This window comes from Pipistrellus kuhlii, unplaced genomic scaffold (genome assembly GCF_014108245.1).
Source record: "Pipistrellus kuhlii isolate mPipKuh1 unplaced genomic scaffold, mPipKuh1.p scaffold_m20_p_28, whole genome shotgun sequence".
Lineage (NCBI taxonomy): Eukaryota > Metazoa > Chordata > Mammalia > Chiroptera > Vespertilionidae > Pipistrellus > Pipistrellus kuhlii.
The window spans coordinates 6,195,600-6,220,846 of NW_023425527.1; the positions used below are offsets into that span (position 1 = coordinate 6,195,600).

Below are 25,247 nucleotides of genomic sequence, written 5' to 3' on the forward strand. Positions count from 1 at the left end.
CTCAAGCCCAGAATAAACAAGCTTTGTCTAATACGTTCACTATCTTACTTTGAAATCTTTTAGTTGACAGAGTATCTTTTCATACATGTAGCACTATTCCACATCTATTTTCCATTTTATCTGCCTTAGTTCAGGCAGTCATTATATCTCACTTGTACTGCACCCAAGTCTCTGATGTCAAAGTCTTTTTTTTTTATTCTAAAACTCAAATTATAAAACCTATAATAAAAGCATAATATGCTAATTAGACCAGACAGCTGAACAACCTTCTGGATGTCCTTCCAGATGACCTTCCAGACAAAGCCTGGGCTTTGAGGGCCAAGCCCCTTTTACAAACTCCATGCATCAGGCCTCTAGTCTCTCTCTCTATATACAATATATTTGCCTAAGCAACCAATCGACTGGTAGCTATGACACATACTGACCACCAGGGGGCAGACACTGAATGCACAGGGATGAAAACGTGGGACAGACTAATGAATCTCAGAGGAAAGGGGGAGGGCGGGAAGAGGTGAGCCAAAGATATGTATACTAGAGGACTGGTGCACAGATTTGTACACTGGTATAGGCCAGGTGAGGACCTTACTGATGCACGAATTTACTCTAGTGTAAAATAAATGGAAGTCCTCTCTTTCAGCACCTCATAACTCCTTAGGAGTTTGGTATACACTCTAGATTTGTTGCTATGCCTGTGTAAACCTGAACAAATAGTATATGGTTATATACATAAACATCTGCACCTTGGAAATATTGCAGATATCTCAAACTACTCATGTCTGAAACCATTCTTCCTCCAAATCCATGATCTGCAAACTGCGGCTCGCGAGCCACATGCGGCTCTTTGGTCCCTTTGAGTGTGGCTCTTCCACAAAATACCAAGGCCTGGGCGAGTCTATTTTGAAGAAGTGGTGTTAGAAGTTAGAAGTTTAAGTTTAAAAAATTTGGCTCTCAAATTTCAATCATTGTACTGTTGATATTTGGCTCTGTTGACTAATGAGTTTGTTGACCACTGCTCCAGATCATCTCCTTTGCTACCATTTTGTACTTTGCTAAATAGCCTCACCTTCTATTCAGCTGTTTATGCCAGACATGTGGTATTCCACTTCCCACATATTTCTAAAAATAGCTGTAAGTGAAAATGTGACTGTTTTAGACATTTATAAGCTAGGATATGAAGTATGGAAAAGTACTCAAAATTTGCTTATTTTTATCACAAAAATTATTTAAATTTAACAGGAATTTATCATCTTTAAGAATTGAAAAATATTTCCCCAAATCTTATTAAACAAAAAAGACATTAAAAATTCTAGCCTGGCTAGTGTGACTCTGTGGTTGAATATCAACCCGTCAATCAGAGATCATCAGTTTAATTCCTGTCAGGGCACATGCCCAGGTTGCCAGCTCAATCCCCAGCAGGGGGTGTGCAGGAGGCAGCCCATTGATGAGATTTCTCTCATCAATGCTCTATTCCTCTCCCTCTCTTTCTAAAAACCAATACATTAAAAAAAAAAAAAAATTAAAAAATTCTATGGACTTATTTTACTTTGGTTCCTCAATTATAGAGAATTATCAAAATTTTCTAATAAAACACCAAAAATTAACGGTAAGAGCTCTATAGGTAGTGAACTCTTTTTTTTTTTTTTTAATATATTTTATTGATTTTGTACAGAGAAGATGGAAGAGAGATAGAGAGTTAGAAACATCGATGAGAGAGAGTCATCGATCAGCTGCCTCTTGCACACCCCCTTCTGGGGATGTGCCCGCAACCAAGGTACATGCCCTTGACCGGAATCGAACCCGGGACCTTTCAGTCCCCAAGCCGACGCTCTATCCATTGAGCCAAACCGGTCTTGGCAGGTAGTGAACTCTTATATTCAGTAGAAAAAAATCCATATTTTTTTAAAAAATGCCTCTGAGGTCTTACATAGTACTGAACCTGTGTAAGTTATAGCCTATATCCAAACATACTATATCCAATATTTACTCAGGTGATTATACCTGGAACTCCTATATAAATACTGAATAAAGCCTTTTTAGCTTTAGCCTTTAAATCAATATATTTTCAATACAAGAAAAAGTAGGTTAAATAAAAACATTTTAATACATATTTAAAGCAGGTATACATAAGATATTTTTCACCTGCAAAATTAGGATCCTTATCTTTTGAGGTGAAATTGTAATTCATCAGATCATGTAACTGAATATTAAGCTAATACAAACTCTTGAAATAGGGAACTATTTTCAGGCATACCTTATTATATAATTGCAAGAATTATTTAAAGTGAACTGTGGCATTTCTAAATCTTATAATTAAAAATACATATTTCCTCCAAAAACATAACCTTCAGTGGATATGACTGGTATATAGAAATCCTATAGTAGAATCTTTTGTTGTTTTTTCTTACCCAAGGACATGGTTTCACTGATTTTACTATATTTTATTTAAGTATGTTTTTATTGATTTTCAGAGAGAAAGGGAAAGGGAGATAAAAAATAACATTGATATGAGAATGAAACACTGATCGTTTGCCTCCACATGTGCCCAGACTGAGGATAGAACCCATGACCTTTTGGTGTGTGGGACTGACGCTCCAACCAACTAGGCCACACTGGCCAGGGCTGTTAAATAACATTAAACCTTGTCTGAATTAGGTATATTAACGTAATTAATATCTATAAAATAAAACAATACAAAAATACAATAAAAATATACAAGGTAAGTGATTTGAATTGGCAAAATATATAAGATATCACATGTATGGTTGCTAAAAAACATTCATGAAAACTATAATTCATAATCTTGATTCCACTTTGTCAACATTCAGTATTCAATGGTGAAATATGCTGGAGGAGTGCACCAGAAACAAAATCAGGAAGCTCTTGCATTTTGTTATTGTTAATCCTCCCCCAGGATATTTTTTTCCATTGATTTTTAAAGAATGGGAGGAGAGGGAGACAGACACACAGAGAGAAACATTGGTGAGAGAGACACATCAATGGGTTGCCTACCACATGCGCAGCAACCGGGCCCGGGGATTGAACCTAGAACCCAGGTACGTCCCTTTGATGGTAATCAAATCCATGGCCCTTTGGTATGCAGGCTGACCCTGAGCAGGAAGACCTTTTATTTTATTTTATTTTATTTTATTTTATTTTATTTTATTTTGGGGGGGTGGGAGGTGGGAGTAGGGAGGAGAGATCTTACTTTTTGAAAAATGAAATAATTTCTTTCTTAGGAAGTTTTCTTATGCATTATATATGTAATTTTGTATTCTAGATTGTATAAATTTATTTGAGATTCATATTTACAATTTGACAGAATATTCACTTGGTTGAAGAGAGGTGAATTAAAGGAACCAGGAAAGGGAGAAATTATGGAGTAGTGTAGCATTGAACCCTCTTTAAAAATATCTTAGTGAACTCTACCTCCTAGAAACAGCTCACTTATATACATAAATACTCCAACAAAGCTAAATCAGATAATACAAAAAAAATTTTAAAATACCACATCATAAATACAAATTGCAACTCAAATTTTTTCATTTTAAATATTTGCGCACTAGTAAAAAATATACAAATATTCTGTTTTAAATGTACATTAAGAGATGTAAACTTCCACAAAAATCAATATAAAAATGTATATCTTGGGGACCACACAATAATCTGTACAAGGCACTGTTAGTGTGGAATATTAAGGGAAGTCAGCTGCCAAAGTATTCATAGTCTCTTTTGAAATGTTAAGGTGAATTCCTTCAAGATAGTGGAGGAACCTGTCAAAATTACAAAGAAAAATAATTTAATATTAATATTTTTCCATCAGGTGAGAATATGAATTTTGAAATAGCTATATAAAATGTTATTTCCGTAGATCCTACCTTCTTTTACTTTTTCCTTGTTCTTTTAGCTTCTCAGTCCTACAAATGTTTCGAAGAGTTGGCAAGTATTCAATTATACTAGCTTGTCTATTAGCCAGGTTGAGAAGAGATCGGCTAGAAAATACACTTTTAATGACTGTTATCCTCTTCCGAGCACAGCTGTAAATTAAAAGTAATGCATTACTTTTTATTTTTAGTACCCAATAAAAATGCAACAGTCCCAAACACAACCAGCTTCTCATCTGCTTGTCTATTTCTGATCTAGACTGGATTAACTGGATTCCAGATTAATTTCCTGTATCATTTTCAACTTTTCAACATTTTCAACCACTCCCACACAGAAACATCTCGGATGGCTACCAGTTACCTGCCACAACAAATCCAAATCCCTTTCTCTATCACTCAGAATCTCCATAATCTAGCCCACCCTAATCTCTCCTTATTTTTCTTCCCAGCATTCAGAATGATCTCCTTCACTGCCTCATTAGATTAGAAGCTACAGTATGTCATTAATATCAAGGGCTTATTATAATAAATAAAGCCCAGCTTTTCAAAATTAGTAAGAATTTAACAATTTCCCCTATATCCTTTTTCCACTGAAATGTAAAAAATATTAAAGACTTACTCTAGATCAGCTGAGGTCTGACTAAAGTACACATTGGTGCGCTTTTGTGAAACAGATAAAGTAAGGTCTTTCGTTGGATCTTTGCCTAATTTCTTGCAAGAATTCAAGGTTTCCAATGCTTTTGAAATAGTAGAAGAACACTGAGTAAAACTGAGAGCTTCAACCACTGCCTTTAATTCTCCAGAGTTTTGAAAAGTCCATCTATCATTGTTTTCAAGACTAAACTCATCACAAAGTCCACTTTTAACCTTTCCATTTGTCCAACTGAAGTCATGTTTCCCAAGTTCCTTTTCATCAGGTAAAAGAGCATCTAAGAAGGACATGTTATCCATGAACTCAGTGAGAGAATTTAAACAGTGAGAAACAAGGGCAGAACATTTTTTTTCTGCTGGTGTTTCAGGAAGATGAGGATTAGATTCAATATTAGAATCTAAACATTTGTTTAGTTTCTTTGTCTCTGAATTGCTTTCTTTGGCTTTGCTTTCTTCTGAACTTGAGGAGTCAGGGTGAAGGCAAAGAAATTCATCAGAGAAGTCCAAGTTCGTATCAAATAGGTCACTATCATCTAGAATTACCATTTTTTTCTTATGTTTCTTTTTTTGTGACTTTTTCAATGGCTTCTCTCCAGGATGTTTCCTGGAAAGACATTTCATATTTTTTGTTGCACCACTGGTGTCCACACTTACTGATGAACCACAAAACTTTTCTGTTTCTGGAATGATATCAACAGGTAATGGTAGGATGAACTCAAGATTACTATATAAGAAATCTACATTCCGCATCTGGAATTCTGTAAGAACCTGGATGAGCTTATGCCATTCTTCTTTTGTTCTGATTTTGTGCTGAAAAATAATTTTGAGTAAAGAAATGTTATAACGATACAATTTAAACATTTTTCTATCCATATGAATATGTCATCTGTATTCTATATTCAAAGAAGCCATTACCCCTCATTATTTATTAACCTACACAGTCCCTTAATTCATCAAAATAGTATTATGAATCTAAAAAATTAATTTAGACTATTAACTTGAATAATTAAATTCTTTAATATTCAGTATACATCCCAATGCAATAATTAGCTCATTTATTTAAAAAATAATTCTCTGACCCGACTGGCGTGGCTCAGTGGTTGAGCCTCGACCTATGAACCAGGTCACGGTTCAATTCCTGGTCAGGGCACATGCCTGGGTAGTGGGCTCGATCCCCAGTGGGGGCATGCAGGAGGCAGCTGATCAATTATTCTCTCTCATCATTGATGTTTCTTTCTCTTTTTCCCTTTTCCCTTACTCTGTGAAATAAATAAAAATCTTAAAAAAAAAAAAACTCTAAAAATTTTAATCTGAACTATCTTTAAATTCTCTTCTCAATACTATAAATAAGCATTTAGAGCAATGCCTATGCATCATTTGTCAGAGATCAAATATGTTAAAATCAGAAATCTGAAGCCTATAAAAAGGATGAGCAAATTTAAGTTAATCTCTAGACTCAAAATATAGGAGTGTTGAAAAGATGAAAGAAACATAAATTTAAATTTAACATTCAAATTTAACATTCCAAACTAGACATTAAAAATACCTTTAAAAATGAAAATAAATCTTCAGATGAGGGGAAAATGTTCTTAAGGCCAAACAAGGTCTCAACACAGCTAGTATCACATTTGGGAAGGTCTGTAGGACTCCTTGTAGCATTTTTAGGGTTATTTTGGGAATCAGGGCCATCTTCAGAGCGAATAAGTTGTACATTTCTGCTGTTTTCTCCTTCAAAGTGAATAAAACAAAGTCTTACCTATCCATATTTTATACAAATTATATCAAACAATTATTTAAAATCTAAGATCCTTTGGCATCTCTTGGTCCTATACCCTCCATTTTGTTCTTCTCTACACATTTATTTAATTCATAAAGAGTGCAATACAGCCTAGCTGGCGTGGCTCAGTATTTGAGCATCAACCTATGAACCAGAAGGTCATCGTTCGATTCTCAGTCAGGACACATGCCCAAGTTGCAGGCTCGATCTCCTGTGTGGGAATGCAGGAGGCAGCCGATCAATGATTCTCTCCCATCATTGATGTTTCCCCACCCCCCTTCTCTCTCTCTCTCTCTCTCTCTCTCTCTCTCTCTCTCTCTCTCTCTCTCTCTCTCTCTCCCCTTTCCTCTCTGAAATCAATAACATATATATGTTTAAAAGTACAATACAAACACTTTTATCATACATAGGTTATGTGAGATGGTAGTGATGGGCTTACAAAACAATCCAACATGAAAAAAGTGCAAGGACTAGTAACAGAAAAGTCACAGAAGAAATGCAAATATCGATGAAACTAGTTTGGCTCAATGAATAGAGCGTCGGCCTGCGGACTGGAAGGTCCCGGGTTCGATTCCAGTCAGGACATGTACATTGGTTGCAGGCACATCCCCGGTAGGGGGTGTGCAGGAGGCAGCTGGTCGATGATTCTCTCTCATCAATGTTTCTAGCTATCTATCCCTCTCCCTTCCTCCCTGTGAAAAATCAATAAAATATATTTTTAAAAAATACAAATATCTAATAAACTCATAACACCATGTGCAACTTCCTTAGTGATCATGGAAGTGCAAATTAAGATGTTGTTCATTTTTTCACCTTTAAATTGGCAAATTAAAATGACTGATAACTGCCCAGCCAGTGTGGCTTCGTGGTTGAGTGTCAACCTATGAACCAGGAGGTCACGGTTTGATTTCTGTTCAGGGCACATACCCAGGTTGTGGACTCATTCCCCAGTGTGGGGAGTGCAGGAGGCAGCTAATCAATGATTCTCACCATTGATGTTTCTGTCTCTCTCTTTCCCTCCCTTCCTCTCTGAAACCAATAAAACTATGCTAAAAAAAATAAATTAATTAAATGACTGATAACCTAGTTTAGTTAAAGGTACACATAAAAGAGCCATCATATACTCATTGTGGAACATAAATTCATGTATAAATGTCAAATGGATAGACTTTGGCCCAGCAACCACACTTCTAGAATTCTCTCAAACAGAAGTATTCACAGATATGCTCAAAGAATGTGTATAAAGATATCCACTGCATACTTTAGTAATAAACAGAAGTTAACTTAAATGTCTCTAAATAGGTAATGTTAATTAAATTGTTACATCCAATCATTATGGAATAGCCTGCAGCTATGAAAAAGAATGGGGTAGAACTCTATTGACAAATTGCTGATTGAAAAGCAAATTTTTTAACAATATATATAGTATTAATTTTGCTAAATAAGTAGGTAGCAATATTTGTGCATAGATAAAAGTCTAACAGTGGCTTCTTTTAAGAAGTGAAGAAGTTCTTTTTTATTTTACATAAAAGTTTGAATTTCCAATGAGTATCTTTCTTTTTATAGATAGAAATGAAATACATATAAAATCTTCCAGAAAAGAAAAAATGCCATACTTAATATGTCTTCTAAAGTCTTAGTATAGCATTCTATATCCAGTAGTATGGTGACAGTTATTAACTACTTTTTTTATAACAGGTTATTTTCCATATTTACTTCCAAGAAATAGTTGAATTAAATATTTGTCTACTTGAAAAAATATGTATTAAAATTTTGAAATATTCAAAGAAAAATACTGACAGGGGATTAATATTTCATAACGTCACCCTGATTTCATTTAAATATTCATGTATTTCCCTGAGCAGAATCTGCAACTACGTAACTGTGACTATGGAGCATGGAAACCGCGGACTATGAACTTCTTCAGGGAAGGAACCATGTCTTATTCATGGAAACATAAGATCTAGAATGAAGAAAGCCCTCAACATGTTATCTGTGATTTGAATTAGATAATGATGGCTAAACATCAATAATAAAATAAAGCATTTCTGAAATGATAAAATTCTTAGGCAAAATAGAATTACAGACTAGTGAAGAAGCTAAAAGGGACCTTACAACATGGCCACATAAAAATAATTTATATATGTGGGGAAAAATCACCAATTTTTTAAGAAAGTAATAAAAATTGTTAAATAATATATTTGTTTATAAAAATATATGTTTATAAATGTATAAGTAACAATTTGCTCTAGGTTAGTTTAATTTTATTTACCCACATTAAGGTTCATAAAATTTTCATCAACGAAGTTGACATATGTATGTATTTTTAAGATTAGTGTGATACCTGGGTGCTCTAAGTTTTTATAATCTTTCAAATATTTTGGTATAGGATATATTTTAACGTAGGGTCCCTTTATAGAAATTTCTTTTTATAACAGATCAACTTACGACAAAGAGATAATGGCCTTTCTTCTAAAAATCCACCTCCACTTCTAATCCAAAATTGTAAGTAAAGGATACTTTTCCTAATATCACAAGTATTTGCAGTTAACAATGTTACAAAGTCTTTTATGTCAGTTCTAAAATTCTCAGTTAAGCAGATTGTCTGTAGGTAGCTGGCAACATTTAGCTGAGAGAAAGACAAAGGAAATAAACATGGTCAAATGCAGTTAATAGAAATACATGAATAACACATGTCTTTTTAAAAGTAAGACAAATTTTGCTAAAATTCACATATTAAACATTTATTGAGAATTAAAATGAGCCGGATTCAAGGTTCAGTTCAATTCCCAGTCAAGGGCATGTACCTGGGTTACAAGTTTGGGGCATGTGCAGGAGGCAATCGATCAAATATGTGTGTCTCTAGCCCTAATCGGTTTGGCTCAGTGGATAGAGCATCAGCTTTCGGACTCAAGGGTCCCAGGTTTGATTCTCGTCAAGGGCATGTACCTTGGTTGCAGGCACAAACCCAGGGTGTGCAGGAAAGGCAGCTGATGGATGTTTCTCTCTCATGGATGTTTCTGACTCTCTATCCCTGTCCCCTCTTCTCTGTAAAAAATCAATAAAATTTATTTTTTAAATAAAATGTGTATCTTTGCCCTAGCTGGTTTGGCTGGGTGGATTGTCAGTCAAGGGCATGTACCTCGGTTGCAGACTCAATGTGGGAAGCAACCAATAGTGTCTCTCTCTCACATCAATGTTTCTCTCTCTCCTCCCTCCATTCCTTCTACTCTATCTCTGAAAAGCAATGGAAAAAATATCCTCTGGTGAGGATTAACAAGTAAATAAACATATACAAATAAATAAAATATACAAAATAAAACCATGAAATACCAATATATAATTATTACTATGGATAAAATAATGGAATAATTCCAACTTCTGATAATTATGCAAAATATAACTGAACCCTCATACATTGCTGGTGGGAATGCAAATCATTGGAAAACTTCAGAAAACAATTTATCAAGCTCTTATAATGTTAATTTGGCCAATAATTCTACCTTTAAGTACTTAAGTTGAAAAAGAAAAAAGGAAATATATGTCCAGAATAATATAATTATTCATAGTAACTTTATTTATAACTAGAGGCCCAACACATGAAATTTGTGCACAGGTAGGGTCCCTAGTGGCTGCCAGCCAGGGCGCATCCCTTCCCCTGGCCATCTGCCACCAATGATGCTGCTGCCACCCCTAGTCAGCCCTGACCCCTGGTCAAACTCCTGGCCAAGGGGACAATTTGCATATTAGGCTTTTATTATATAGGATAGGTCAGCTGTAAATAACCCAAATGTCTATCAACAGGTGAATATGACAACATATTCATATATGTGAAGTATATGTATAAAATGGGTTACTACTCATTCACAAAAAGGAAAGAACTTCCACAATAATATGGATAAATCTGAAAAAGCATTATGTTGTGTAAAAGAAACTAAATAAAAAATACATATATTATTCTATTTATGTAAAATTCTACAGGCAAAATTATAGTGATGGAAAAACACAATGGAACACAAGAGATAAAATAAAAATATTCTGAGTTTTTAGAAAATTTATCTTTATTGTTCAGATAGATCAACCAAAGGACTTGTGTGCATACATATGAGCCTAACCAGTGGTCAAGGAAAATAGGGGGTAGGGACATGAGTGGGGAAGGGTGGGGGACTGAAATGGGAGGGTTGAGGACAAATATGTGATACCTTAATCAATAAAGAAATTTTTAAAAATTATCTTTACTGTTCAAAGTATTAGAGATGTATACCTTTTCCCCGTTAATCCTCTCCTCTCTGCACCCATCCCCCTGAAAATATTCTGTTCTTGATAAATACGTTCTCTATTGACATTTGTCAAAATTCACTGAGCCATACACTTAACATGGGTGAAATTTACTGTATATAAATTACTTCAAGAAAGGTAAACTAAAAATGCAAACACACACACATGAAAACATGGACATACAGACACCACTACCAGGGCTAAAGTTAAAAAGCCTAACAACAGCTACCAGAAATCTCATGCACTGGAGATCTATTGCCATTTATCTAGAAGTTTAACAAATAATGCAAACAACTCAACAATTCCACTGAACAGTCTAAAAAACAATGTTAGGTTTAAAAAAAAGTTATAAAAGGACACAATGTTTCCTATTATTTTAAATTTCAGAATCAAAAACACTAATATTAAAAAGTTAAATATATTAGGATAGTGTGGCTACTTTTGGTGAGGAAGGGAGTGCTGACTTTTTTAAAAAGGGCTTATGGAAACTTTTGGATGTAATGGAAATGTTCTATATTTTTATATGGGTGATGGTGACATGTAGGATTATTACATGTTAACATTTATCAAATTATACACTTCACTTAAGAGCATTTTAACTGCATGTTTATTTCTCAATAAAGCACTGTTATTATATTAAAAAAATAATAATAATAAAATAGCCGAAACCGGTTTGGCTCAGTGGTAGAGCATCGGTCTGCGGACTGAAAGGTCCCAGGTTCGATTCCAGTCAAGGGCATGTACATTGGTTGCAGGCACATCCCCAGTAGGGGGTGTGCAAGAGGCGGCTGGTCGATGTTTCTCTCTCATCGACATTTCTAGCTCTCTATCTCTCTCCCTTCCTCTCTGTAAAAAATCAATAAAATATATTTTTAAAAAAAACAAAAAACACACAACTTAATGAACACTGGAATCTAGTTAAAATTTGAATATTTGGCCTAGCCAGCACGGTTCAGTAGTTGAGCATCAATCTATGAACCAGGAGGTTACGGTTTGATTCCCGGTCAGGGCACATGCCCAGGTTGTGAGCTCTATCCTCAGTAGGGGGTGTGCAGGAAACAGCTGATTAATGATTCATCATTGATGTTTCTATCTCTCCCTTTCCTTTCCTCTCTCTAAAATCAATAAAAAGATACTAAGAAATTTTAACATATCCTTAGTAATTAGATTTTAAAATTATATCTATCATAATATAACGTTTTATATAATTATGGTATATGATCTTCAAAATTAAAAACTTACCAATGAAGGCATATCGAAATTAATTTCTTCAAAGCAGCCATCAAACATCAAACTAAATGAAGGATCTATTGTAAAAAATAATTTTTTTAAACATGGAGACCAATTAATTACTTTTTCCAGTTATAGTTTTCCTATTTAAATATTGTATATTTCATCAATAATAGAAATCAATACCATGTAAACTATACAATAAAAATTGAATTTCTACCTTGGCCTAAAGTAGCTATCATTTTAATTAAACTACCATTATTTAACTTGTGATTACTATGATTTTTATTTATATTTTTAGATTACAATCACTAACTATCAAATGGGCCATTAATTTGTAAGTGGAATCTAACATAAACACATTTTCCTATAGAAATCCATTGAAGAGATATTATTCTGAATATTTGCAATGAAAAATATTTGAGAACAATATTATAATATTTATAATAAAAAATAAATTATGTAAGTTTTAATTATTAGGAATGGTGTAGCAATTCTGTTAAGCTGATTATAGTTTACTTTAAACTATGCAATAATCGGTCCATATGGAAGTGTTATGAGGGATTAAGAAATGGCTAAATTCAATATTAAGGAACTGCAAAAGGTTGGGTCCCATAAAATATTTTGACCAACAAATGAGATAATCATATGTGTGAGGAAGAGGCAAAGAGAACAATTTGTTATTTCCCCTTTCACTGACTAGTCCATAAACCTTTCTATCAGTATTCCAGGCGATTGCCAAATTCCTAAATATCTAACATCCAACAAAGTGATTCAAAGTAGTTCCTGTTTTTAAAGTCATTGCTTTTTGCAAGGTAGTAAATTAATTTTATAACTGCTCAAGGCTACCGATCAGATGCAAATTTGAATAAATCTTCATTTAAAAAATTATCTAGGAGCCTCCTCATTTTAGAAAAAAATGAGTTAATTTGCTAGTAGACTTTGAAAGGAACTTTTCAAATTAAAATTAGAAGCTTGCATAAAATATTTTAACCAGAAGTAATTAATTGTAAAATCACTGTTACATACCACTTGTAGTAAGGATTACAGGTCTTTTAGTTGTTGCCATGAATGTTTTGATTGCATTCAAAAACCCAGCATCTTCTTCAAAAATGACATCAACCTAAGAATCATTTACTAATATTAATGTACTGAAAACAACATACTTACTGAATAGCCATTATATATACATAGTAGATACACTATATGTCTGTTAGAGACAAAATTTATGAATTTATGAACCATGTGCATTCAGCCCATGCTAAATCTTACATTAAAAGAATAAAAATATTATCAAACATTAAACCAAAGAAATGCAGTCACTTGTAACTGAATAAGTATAACTCAAAATAATTTATAAATTCCTTGAAAAAAATTAACAACCATGGATTGCTTTAATTATCTTCATAAAAAATTCTTCTATGATTGACAGTTCCACTAGCTTTAATTTCAAATAGGTTCAAGTAGGTATTCCAGTCTATCTTGGCTATCTTACGATAATTTACAGTAACACAATAATCCTTAGAATAAATTTTTATCATGAAATATCACCAATATTTATCTCTGCAACTTTACCTCCTCAAAAAGAATGAGAGATGTTGCACTTTTCCTGTTAGGTTCTTCAGCTCCATATTCTTTGATATTTGAATTAGTTGTATTTGTAGATTTAGTCTGAATAGTTTGTTTCTGTTCAAAAAAATTTTTGATTCCTGCATAAACAAAATATTAATATTTTATATAAATCAACTTTAAAAAAACACTGGATATTTCTATAGAATAAGCTCAAACTGAAATCACCAATTAAAACTGAAATAAAATATCAAAACTCCTACATGAAGGACCTTCAGCATAGCTGAAGTTTAATAGATAGCAATAGGAACCCATGAAATAAGATCATTATTTATTTATTTAGTAGAGGCCCGATGCACAAAATTGGTGCAAGAATAAGCCTTCCTTTCCCTGCTGCCAGCACTGGCTTCCCTCTGGCACCCGGGACCTGGGCTTCCCTCACAGCCCTGGCTTCGTCGGGAAGGTCGTCCAGAAGGACGTCTGGTCTAATTAGCATATTATATTTTTATTATTATAGATTTTGAGAGAGAGTAAGAGAGAGAGAAGAGCCATCAATTTGTTGTTCCACTTACATATGTCTTCATTGGATGATTCTTGTATGTGCCCTGACCAAGTATCAAACTCACAACCTTGGCTTATTGAGACGACAGCCTAACCAACTGAAGTATACCCAGACAGGGCTGATCATATTTTTATGTACCATGGTTATTAGGATTAAAAAATGGCTATTTAATTACATACCTTTATTATTTTCTGGAAGTTCTCCTATTTCTTCATTATTTTTTGGCTTGGAAGACACTTTAAAATAATTTGCCAGTGTTTTAGGTGGAAGTGCTCGCTTTGGTCCACTACTTTGTGGTGATGATGGAGGAAGTCTCCTTGGTGATGTAACAACTTTCTTAGGAGAATTTAATTTTTCTGCCAAAACCAAATTACACTCAAAGGTAAGTATTCTAAAAATTAAACAGCAAAAATGAATTATCCACAGTCTATATTTCTACTCTTACCAGTCGCAAATCAAAGATACAAAAATTTTCTTTCATTCTTGCATTCAAATACTCAATAGCCAAATATTACTACATTATTACTTATTCTATCAGAAGAGAAGGTAAAACAGGTCATTTGGGAAAGACACTCTTTTCTAAAGAAATATGTATTCTTGAAGCAAATAATGTCCATAATCCCTCCATTTACTTTCTCTTACACCTATGTGCGTTCAGAAAAGTAGTAACAGTACATGCTGAGCACATTACAGAACTTCATTGTCCAACTTCAGCTTAAATCAACAATTGATTGATACTTTACAAACAATATTTTTTTAGAGATGCTATGGACATGGATTCAAAGTTAAAAAAATAAATGGTTAATCTCTCCCTCTAATAGAAGCAGATGGCATGTGGCCTTTATTCTAGGACATGTCCTCTTCTTCCCTCTAAATTCCCTGATTCAGTCCCTACCTGTCCTAATTCTTTTTTTTTTTTTAATATATTTTTTATTGATTTTGTACAGAGAGGGAGAGAGATAGCAAGTTAGAAACATCGACGAGAGAGAGTCATCGACCAGCCGCCTCTTGCACACCCCCCACCGGGGATGTGCCCACAACCAAGATACATGCCCTTGACCGGAATCGAACCTGGGACCCTTCAGTCCCCAAGCCGATGCTCTATCCACTGAGCCAAACCGGTTTCGGCCCTGCCTGTCCTAATTCTTATCCTATGGCCTTGGCGCAGAATATTCTTCACGTACCATCATATGGGCACAATTCCATGACTGTATCCTATTCTTTTTTTGAAACCCCTATCTCCACAGTTCTTATCATCTATCTTGCATTTTACAGGTGTTCAAAAAACTTATTGAAAATGTTGAGTTTGAGAAATTAAAGCCATCACTATCATTTAATAAAAGTAGGGCACTTTAACATCACAAAAAGGAAATGCATAATCTTATAATAAAAAATATTTCTTTATATTGAATATATTTCTATTTACTTAAAAAGACCTCATTAGTTTATCTTTATTTTTCTACCTTTATCATAGACCAAGGATTGCTTGATCACGAACTGTCATCGATCCACAGATTGGTTTTAGAAAATACATGCGGATTTTTACTTTATATTTTTATTATTTTTAATCCTTATCCAAGGATATCTCCCCTTCCCATTTGATTTTTAGAGAGAGTGGAAAGGAGAGGAAAAGACAGAAACATCGATGTGAGAGAGACACATTGATTGGCTGCCTCCCACATGCACCCTGACCAGGACTAGGGATCGAGCCTGCAACCGAGGTTTGAGGTAAGCATTCTTAACTGGGATTGAATAATGACCCTTCAGTCTGCAGGCTGATGCTCCAACCACTGAGCCAAAACGGCTAGGGCCCAATTTTTATTTTAAAAATAATACCTTAAATGTTCTCAATATATTCTCTTCCTTTATTTTATTTTTTTTTAAATAATGGGTTTTACTTTTTTATTAATCCTCACCCAAGGATATTTTTTCCTTTGATTTTTAAGAGAATGGAAGAAAGGGAGAGAGAAGGGGAGAGAAAGAGAAAACAGAAACATTGACATGAGAGAGACAAATCGATTGGTTGCCCCCAACACATGCCCCAACTGGGACCAAAGATGAAACCTGCAACCCAGGTACATGCCCTTGACTGAGAATTGAACCTAAAACCCTTTGGTATACAAGTGGATGCTCCAACCACTGAACACATCAGTCAGGGCTTTTTATAATTGATTTTAGAAAGAGGGGAAGGGAGAGAAGAGAAAAAGAAACATCAATGTGACACACCCTGACCTGGGACAGAACCCTCAACCTGGGTATGTGCCTAAACCAGGAATCAAACCCACGACCTTTTAGTGTACAGGACAATACTCCAACTAACTGAGCCATACTGGCCAGGCCTATCAATATATTCTTTCTTTTTTTTTTAATATTTTTTTATTGATTTCAGAAGGAAGGGAAAGGGAGAAATAGAAACATCAATGATGAGAAAGAATTACTGATTGGCTGCCTCCTTCTGTACACCCTACCCTACACTGGGGATCAAGCCTGCTACCAGGGCATGTGCCCTTGACCAGAATCGAACACGGGACCCTTCAGTCTGTAGGCCGACGCTCTATCCACTGAGCCAAACCAGCTAGGGCTCAATATATTCTTTATAAATGATTTTTCCATAAAAAGAATCAGTTCTTTGGAGAAATAGTTCACTTTAGGTCTGGTACATCTTAACAAGCCACAGTGCAAAGAAAATATCTAACATTACTGGGGCTATGTCAAAAGGACACAAGCTAATTAAAAATGTTTCCTCCCAGTCAAAGATGAGACAATATGAGAACAAAATGAAAAATAGATAGGATTCTGCTTCTAGCCAAGATACAGACTTGACTTACCCACACATCTGAAATAAGAACAAAAACTGAACATAAGCCGAAACTGGTTTGGCTCAGTGGTAGAGCGTCGGTCTGCAGACTGAAAGGTCGCAGGTTCGATTCCGGTCAGGGGCATGTATGTTGGTTGCGGGCACATCCCCAGTAGGGGGTATGCAAGAGGCAGTTGGTCGGTGTTTCTCTCTCATCGACGTTTCTAGCTCTCTATCTCTCTCCCTTCCTCTCTGTAAAAAATCAATAAAATATATTTAAAAAACAAAAACAAAAACAAAACTGAACATAATATATGATACACTTTCAAGACTTGGATTAAATGTAAATGGCTTAAATGCTCCAATCAAAAGACACTGGGTAGCTGAATGGATGAGAAAACAAGACCATATACCTACTGTCTACAATAGACCCATCTCAGAAGGAAAGATACACAGACACTAAAAGACCTGGAAAAAGATATTTCATGAAAATTAGAATGGAGAAAAAAAAAGCTATGATAGCAATACTTATATTTGACAAAATAGACTTTAAAGCAAAGGCTATATTAAGAGAAAAAGGACAATATATAATGATAAAAGGAGCAATCCCAAAACAGGATATAAACCTTGTAAACATTTATGCACCCAGAATAAGAGCACCTAAATATATAAAGCAACTCTTGGTGGATAAAAAGGGAGAAATTGACAGTAATACAGTAACACTAGGTTATTTTAACACCCCACTAACAACAATGGATAGATCTTCCAGACACCAAATCAACAAGGAAATAGTGGCTTTACATGACACATCAGATGAGATGGATTTAATTATATATTCAGAGCACTTTGCCCCAAAGCAGCAGAAAATACATTGTTTCAAGTGTACATGGAATGTTTCCTAGGATGGACCACATGTTAGGACCCAAAACAAGTCTCAACAAATTGAATAAGAAAAAAATCGTATCAAGCATTTTCTCTTACCATAATGGTATGAAATTAGAAACAATCACAGAAAAAAAATGAAAAACACACAAAGACATGCAATTTAAATAACATGCTACTAAACAATGAATGGGTTAACAATGATATCAAGTAAGAAATAAAAGGATACCTTAAAATAAATGAAAATGAGATCACAACCTAAAAATCTATGCAACACAGCAAAAGAGTCCTAAGAGGTAAATTCATAGCACTACAGGCCTATCTTGAGAAACAAGAAAAATCTCAAATTAACAATCTAACTTTACACTTAAAAGAACTTGGAAAACAAAACAACAACTAAAAAAAAAAACACAACAATTAGAAGAAAGGAAATAATAAAGATGAGAGCAGAAATAAATAAAATAGAATCTAAAAAAAAAATACAAAGGATCAATGAAACCAAGAGCTGGTTCTTTGAAAAGATAAACAAGATTAACAAATCTTTAACCAGATTCATAGGAAAAAGAGGACCCAAATAAATAAAATCTGAAATGAAATAAGAGAAGTAACAATCAGCCAGCGCAGAATAAAGCATTTCTCATACCTTTTCTGTACAAACTGTATCTCCAAGTATCCAAATAGCCCTAGCCAGTTTGACTCAGTGAATAGAATGTCGGCCCCTGGACTGAAGGGTCCCAGGTTTGATTCCAGTCAAAGGCACGTACCTCTATTGAAGGCTCAATCCCCAGTCCTGGTTGGGTTGCTTGCAGGGAGGTAACTAATCAATGTTTCTCTCCATCTCTCCCCCTCCCTCCCACTCTCTCTAAAAATCAATGGAAAAATATCCTTAGGTGAGGATTACCAAAAAAGAAAAAAAAAGGTTATGACAAAGAACATAATTTACTTACTTGGTGACTTGCCTATGTTGTAGCTATTGAAAAAACAAGGTTTTTGTGAATTTACACCTTGCTTATCTACTTGATGGGACTGAGTAGCTTCCTTCAGTTGAGAGAGAATTTGTCTACCACTGCGCTGAGATGAGGCATTCACTTCAAATATCTAAAGGAAGAATTCATGACAAAAGGAAGAATGATTTATGTTTTCTTTTAATTCATTGACATTGTTCTACTGCAGCTGTGACTGACCTTAAATCCAAGCTCCTGAGCACAAGCATATACTGCAGCAGTTTTCCCCACGCCTGTTGGCCCTGTTATGAGGACAGTATTGCAAAGACGATTCTCTTCTTCATCCGAACTGCCTTTAAAGTCAGTTACATCCAACAGATCTGAAAAATGATTCAAATGCATATAAAATGATAACTGCTTAGGCAACAATTATACCTCATCAAACCCAATGATCAAATCCCACAAACTTCTTGCCAGTAAATGCTGGAAATTTAATGTACCAAAACTAGAACACCAAGTACAGAATATAAGGAAGAAATTTTATAAAACATTTTTAGATAATCTAATTTTAAAAATTTTCAGTGAAATGGGAAAAAAAATTACTCAAAATACCTTCTTGTTTCTCATCTCTTTTACCCTTCAAATTCTGTCTTTCTTCTAATTCAGCTCTTCTTTTCCAGTCTTTTAACCAACTGCCATAATAAAATGTATGTTAATAAAAATAATTCACAGAATATAGATAGACTATATGTGAAAGGACATTCATTGCAATATTGTTTATATTAGCTTCTAAAAGGAAAAACCTAAAGGTATATAAGTAGAAAAAAAAGGTATATTATGGTTCATCCATACAAGAAACAATACACAGCAACTAAATAGAATTTAGGTAGATTGTGTGTTAACAAGAAAGATGTCTAATATATAATGCTAAGTATAAAGATTAGGTTTTAGTCTAGAGCTAGTCTATCTGAGCTTAAATTCTAGCTCCATTGCTTTCTAGTTGTGTGAAGTCAGATAAATACCCAACCTCTCTAGGCCTCATTCCTCATCTATGAAATAAGGACAACTATAATTTATACCCTCAGACTATTTTTCTCAGAATTAAATGAGCTAAGAACAACGCAAGTATTTAGAAAACTGCCAAGTTCAAGGTGTTATCCCTTATTACAGGCTGCAATTCCTTGTATATGAAATCCTTTGGACCAAGTGGGTTTTAGAATTCAGATTTTTTTCAGATATTAGAAAGGTAATTTGGTTTATATACCACATCTATATATATAAAACCCTAATATGTAAATAGACCGAACAGGGGAACAACTGAGCAACCGAACAACCATTGCTATGATGTGTGCTGACCACCTGGGGGTACATGCAGAACATGGCAGGCATTTACAGCAGGTAACAGAGCGGTGGGATGGTGGAGCAGGTGAACGGGAGCGCCAGACCAAGGTGGAGTGCCGGTCACTGTCATTGGGGCGATCCTCTGGTGGTTAGTGGTACTGAAAACTCTTTGCTCCCCCACACTGCAGTCCCGCCTGGCACTCGCACCTGCTGCCAGCATCAGCCCCACTCACACCTGCTGCTCGGCTCCATCAGTCGGTGTGAGCAGTGACTGCAGGCCCCGATCACCTTCAGGGCTTCTCTACCTCCCCTGCTCCTGCGGGGCAATTGGGGCCGGCACCTGCCTCTTACACACACTGACAGTGCTGGTCCCGCTTGCACCCGCTGCTGGCACTGGCCCCAATTGCTCTGCACTGTTAGTGCATAGGAGCAGCAGGAGCAGGACTGCCAGCAGAGAGGGAAGTGGGGCTGCAGCAGGAGGGGCTGACAGAGGCGCAGAGAATGGGCCAAGTCCTGCCCCTGTGCCCACTTCAGCCTTGTGGCCCACAGTCCTTTTAAGGTGCACGAATTCATGCACTGGGCCCCTAGTATTGCATAATAACTCTAAAAAGGTATGTGAGATTACATCCATAATCACTTAATATTTCAATTTTTTAAAATGTATAAACTCCTTACAAGTGAGATCAATAAGGACTACAATAACCTTTATGTAATAAAGTTCATGTAGTTTCAGTTTTCAGAACTTTTTGAATGTTAGAATGGTACACTAAAGATAATGGACATGAATTAATAGTAATATGAAAAAAGGAACTAATATATGCATAAAATTTTTTCGGGAAGATTTTACAAGAAACCTTTAATAGTGATTTAAGGGACAATATAGGGATAGTTACTTAATATTCTTTTGTTTGCTCTTACAAATTGTAATTCTTTATAATTATAGATTTTAGAATAAATTTTAAAAACTATATTCATTAACTATGTCTCAATTTTACCAACCTATGTAACTTTTTTATAGCTAGTTCATTGCCTATGAGTTCACTGGAATTCTGAGGTTGATATTTTTCTGTCCAAAGCATGTCTTCAGTTCCAGAATCTAAAGCAAAAGACATACATTAAAGTATTGGTCCTTAACATAAACATATATTCTTAGACATTTATATTAGTTTATGTAACAATAACTATTTCAATAAATATTTATATTTACAAAATGCCAACAAGGCAATTTCAAAACTTAATATTACATTTAAAATTCTTCACACCAAATTCCCCTTTTAAAACCACCATAAAGTCTCATAACAGTAAAGTCTAAAAGTATACATTTAAATTTTTAATAATCCAGGAAGCATAAAAAATAATTTTTAACATAAAAAATATCTAAAGAACAAAGACAGCATAATTTTAGTGGAGCTTTTTTTGACCACTGAAAAGAAACATTAAAATGCCCAACTAACTCATCTGATTTAAATGGAAAGATATGTTACACTCCTTATTGAGAAAACTGAACGTTGTAAAGATGCCAATTCACTCCAAACTAATCTATAAACTAATGCAAAATCAAATCTCAATGGAATTTATGAGTAAGGAAAATTATAGCTCATAGTAGAGTAGATGTATAAAAATTGCTTTTAAAAATGATAGACTTGCTATACAAATATCAAGACATACTTTAAAGGAAGGGTGGGGAATTTTTTTCTGCCAAGGGCCATTTGGATATTTATAATATCATTTGCAGACCATACAAAATTATCAACTTAAAAATTAGCCTGCTCTATTTGGTCAAGCATTTCATTAACTCACCCCTAATGTCTTGATAAGACCAGACCAAATTATTTCATGGGCTTTATACAGCCCACAGGCTGGACATTCCCCACCCCTGCTTTAAAGCAACATAAATAGATCAATTAATTATTTTAATAGGATACTTAGGAAAATATAGATACCCTGAATGGAAACATGTAAGAAATATGAGAAATACAGTAAAATAATATGTATAATAGGATCCCTATTTTTTTAAAAAATATATTTTTATTGATTTCAGAGAGAAAAGGAGGGAAAGAGAGAGAGATAGAAACATCAATGACGATGCCCTGGCTGGTTTGGCTCAGTGGATAGAGCATCGGCCTGCGGACTGAAGGGTCCTAGGTTCGATTCCTATCAAGGGCATGTACCTCGGTTTCGGGCACATCCCCAGTAGGGGGTGTTTAGGAAGTAGCTGATCAGTGTTCTTAACTGTCTACCCTTCTTCCTTCCTCTCTGTAAAAAATTAATAAAAAAATTTTTTTTTAAAGAAAAGAAACATCAATGATGAGAATCATTGATTAGCTGCCTCCTGCATGCCCCTACTGGGGATCGAATCCACAACCAGGCATGTGTTCCTGACAGGGAATCAAAACTGGGACCCTTCAGTGTACAGGCTGATGCTCTATCTACTGAACCAAACCAGGTAGGGCTGATCCCTATTTTTTATAAAAGTATATGTATTTATAGAAGCACAGAAAAATCAAAGATCAAAAAGCAATGTTAATAAGTTTATAAGACTCTCATCAGTGAAGCTTCCACTTCTTCTTTTTTTTTTTTTTAATATATTTTATTGATTTTCCACAGAGAGGAATGGAGCGGGATAGAGAGCTAGAAACGTCGATGAGAGAGAAACATCGACCAGCTGCCTCCTGCACACCCCCTACCGGGGATGTGCCCGCAACCAATATACATGCCCTTGACTGGAATTGAACCTGGGACCCTTCAGTCCACAGACCGACACTCTATCCACGAGCCAAACCCAGTTTCGGCCCACTTCTTATTTATACATAAATACTATTTGAATTTGCAATGAGCACATTGAAAAAGGGGAAGTGATAGGTTAAAAAAAATTTTTTTAAAGATAAAAACGAATTTACCAGGAAAAGAAGATATTTCTGATGTAGATGCTTTGTCATCATCTATTATCAGAACATCAGCTTCTTCTACTGCTTCAGTTTCCACTTCACATGCTGTACTCACAGCAGTCTGCTTCTTACTGCGTGTTTTAGAATATAGACTTTTGGAAGAATCAAGCTTTATCCCAGTGTACTTGTGTGTTTTTTCCAGTTCTTTTGGTTTTCCAGTTATATTTTCTGAATACTCATTTGGTTTCCTTCTTTTTGACTTATAATTTTTGGTTTCCACTCGTTTCCTTTTGGTTTCCTTTAGATTCACATCAGGTTCTAATTGTGGATTTTCTATTTGGGGAATAATAGAAATGCATATGCTTATTAATAAAAAATTTTTTAACACCTAATAATATTAGTATTGCTTCAAAATATCCAATGTCTTACTATAAAACTAAAGATAAGAATCAAATATGGCATGCTGAAAGCAAGCTGAATATCTTTAGACTGCCTTTATGCAAGCTATATAAGTTCAAATTGTCTCATTTAAGGCTTTCCTTAAGTGAATTATTAATAGCTGTCTTAAGCTGGCATCTCTGGAAGCTGGCAGGGGCTAACACTGCATTGCATAAGATGCTTTACTTCAGTTGAATAAATTCTCACTGCCAACCATAAGCAATGTTCTCTTCATGATGACCACTTCCAACAATCAATGGCTAACTCTTAGGGCTTTTTTTTTCTTTTTCTTAAAAAATGTTCTCATTATTCTAGAGAGAGAGGGAGAGACAGATAGAAACATTGATGATGAGAGAGGAATATCTATTAGCTATCTCCTGCATGCGTTCTCTCCCCGCCCTCCTTGGAACCTGCTACATGGGCATGTGCCCCTGACTGGGAATTGAACCTATGACCTCTAGGTGCATGGGACGATGACCAACCAACTGAGCCACACCAGGCATAACCTCTTATTGCTTTCAAAAGTGAAATATTAACATAAATGATAATTATCACTAACCTTGTTTATAATGACATTCAGAGAGTAGTTGGTGCTCAGTGTTTTTCTTTAGAAGCAATGGAAAATATTTCATCAAAGAAAACTCAGGATTTGAACATGTAATTTCCTCCAGCAAAAGATTTCTTACTTCTTCAGTAAAACCCTTCCTTCTCCCCATATACTGAAATAAAGAATAAAATATTCAATAACTGACCCCACATTGTCTATTAACATTAAGCACAATACTACCAATTACTTTGTCAATATTAGCTCTCATCACTAAATATAACCTTGATGGAAATGTTATTAAAAACAATCTTGATGGCAAAAAGCTGCATTTACTTAGTTTTTTAAGGACTTAAAACGATTGTTCTGTTTCAATTAATTGTTCTTCACATATTTACTACATTAAAATGCTGACTTATAAAGTATCTAAATGTTCTATATAATGTAATCTTTTAAAACTGGCTAGGACTAATTCTTAAAAATGTTTTTATAGCCTAGTATTAAAAAGAGATATTACTTTAGCTGGGATTCATTTTTTAGGCTACATATAATAGTATATATTAAAAAAATGTTTTTTCCTCTAAAAAATGTGAAGGAAATACTCTACAAAGGATGAGTTTTCTAATACTTACCACAACAGCAGAATTATTGCTTTTCAAACTTGAATTCAATGTTGAAAATTCACCAAGAGCAATAACACACTTAGAAAGATTTACTTTAGTATCCCATTGTTTAAGTTTAATTAAGCGAGAACAAGTGGGTGGTTTCAAATGCCACAAATAGCACCCTAAAGAAAAATAGAAAAATTGTTTTAATTACCTCCCTTCACATACTATCCATTTATCAAATGCCAAGTATATAAACATGAAAAGTCTTAACTACATAGTTAACACAAGTATCAAAACTCAGATAAGTACAATAGGGACAAAATCTTCACCTCCAACAAATACAATTAATAAAAATTACCTAGTCTTCCCTTCCTGTTGTTAAAAATAAGCAAATATCTGCAAATTTTCTTCTCTTTTTAAATCAACCTTGCTACTCACAGAAAAAATTTCAGTGTCAGTTAACATCCTAGTTTAAAGTTTAAAACTCTAAAGTCAGACCTAGATTCAAATCCAGACTCTGTCACTTACTAGCTAGGTGACTGTGGGCAAGATCCTAAACCTTAGTTTCTTCATGTGTAAAGTGGGGGCAACAATTATCATACTTAACCTTCTCAAGTTGTTATGGGGATTAAACTAGATATGCATATGAAGTGTTTGGCAAAATGCCGAGCAACAGTTAAGCGTGCACTAACTCTTAGGAGAGAGAGGTGTTTTCTGTGTTTGCCTTATCTGCTCATCTCCAATAGACAGGCTGTTTTATAGTAGCATGCTTCCAGGAGAATGGGTTTGTCAAAGTCAGGTGGGTTTTGATGAACAAGAATAGATCAATCTAGAGACAAATGGTAGGGGAGGAGGGT

At 34.8% G+C, this 25,247-nt stretch overlaps 1 protein-coding gene across 2 annotated transcripts in view; it reads right to left on the minus strand.

Annotated features, from left to right (window-relative positions):
- Positions 1-2,078: 2,078 nt before the first annotated feature.
- The window catches only part of ATAD5 (ATPase family AAA domain containing 5), a 35,953-nt gene continuing 12,784 nt past the window's right edge, over positions 2,079-25,247 (minus strand). For both annotated transcript variants that reach the window (XM_036454212.2, XM_036454211.2), the window contains 16 exons: positions 24,415-24,569; positions 23,798-23,957; positions 22,813-23,133; positions 20,912-21,008; positions 19,184-19,263; positions 18,812-18,951; positions 18,575-18,725; positions 14,128-14,304; positions 13,393-13,526; positions 12,847-12,940; positions 11,830-11,894; positions 8,758-8,938; positions 6,079-6,260; positions 4,501-5,342; positions 3,876-4,034; positions 2,079-3,770 (listed from right to left, as the gene is read on the minus strand). In XM_036454212.2, the coding sequence (XP_036310105.1) occupies positions 3,692-3,770; positions 3,876-4,034; positions 4,501-5,342; positions 6,079-6,260; positions 8,758-8,938; positions 11,830-11,894; positions 12,847-12,940; positions 13,393-13,526; positions 14,128-14,304; positions 18,575-18,725; positions 18,812-18,951; positions 19,184-19,263; positions 20,912-21,008; positions 22,813-23,133; positions 23,798-23,957; positions 24,415-24,569 (3,017 nt within the window). In that variant the 3' untranslated portion in view covers positions 2,079-3,691. The remainder of the gene's footprint in view (positions 3,771-3,875; positions 4,035-4,500; positions 5,343-6,078; positions 6,261-8,757; positions 8,939-11,829; positions 11,895-12,846; positions 12,941-13,392; positions 13,527-14,127; positions 14,305-18,574; positions 18,726-18,811; positions 18,952-19,183; positions 19,264-20,911; positions 21,009-22,812; positions 23,134-23,797; positions 23,958-24,414; positions 24,570-25,247) is intronic.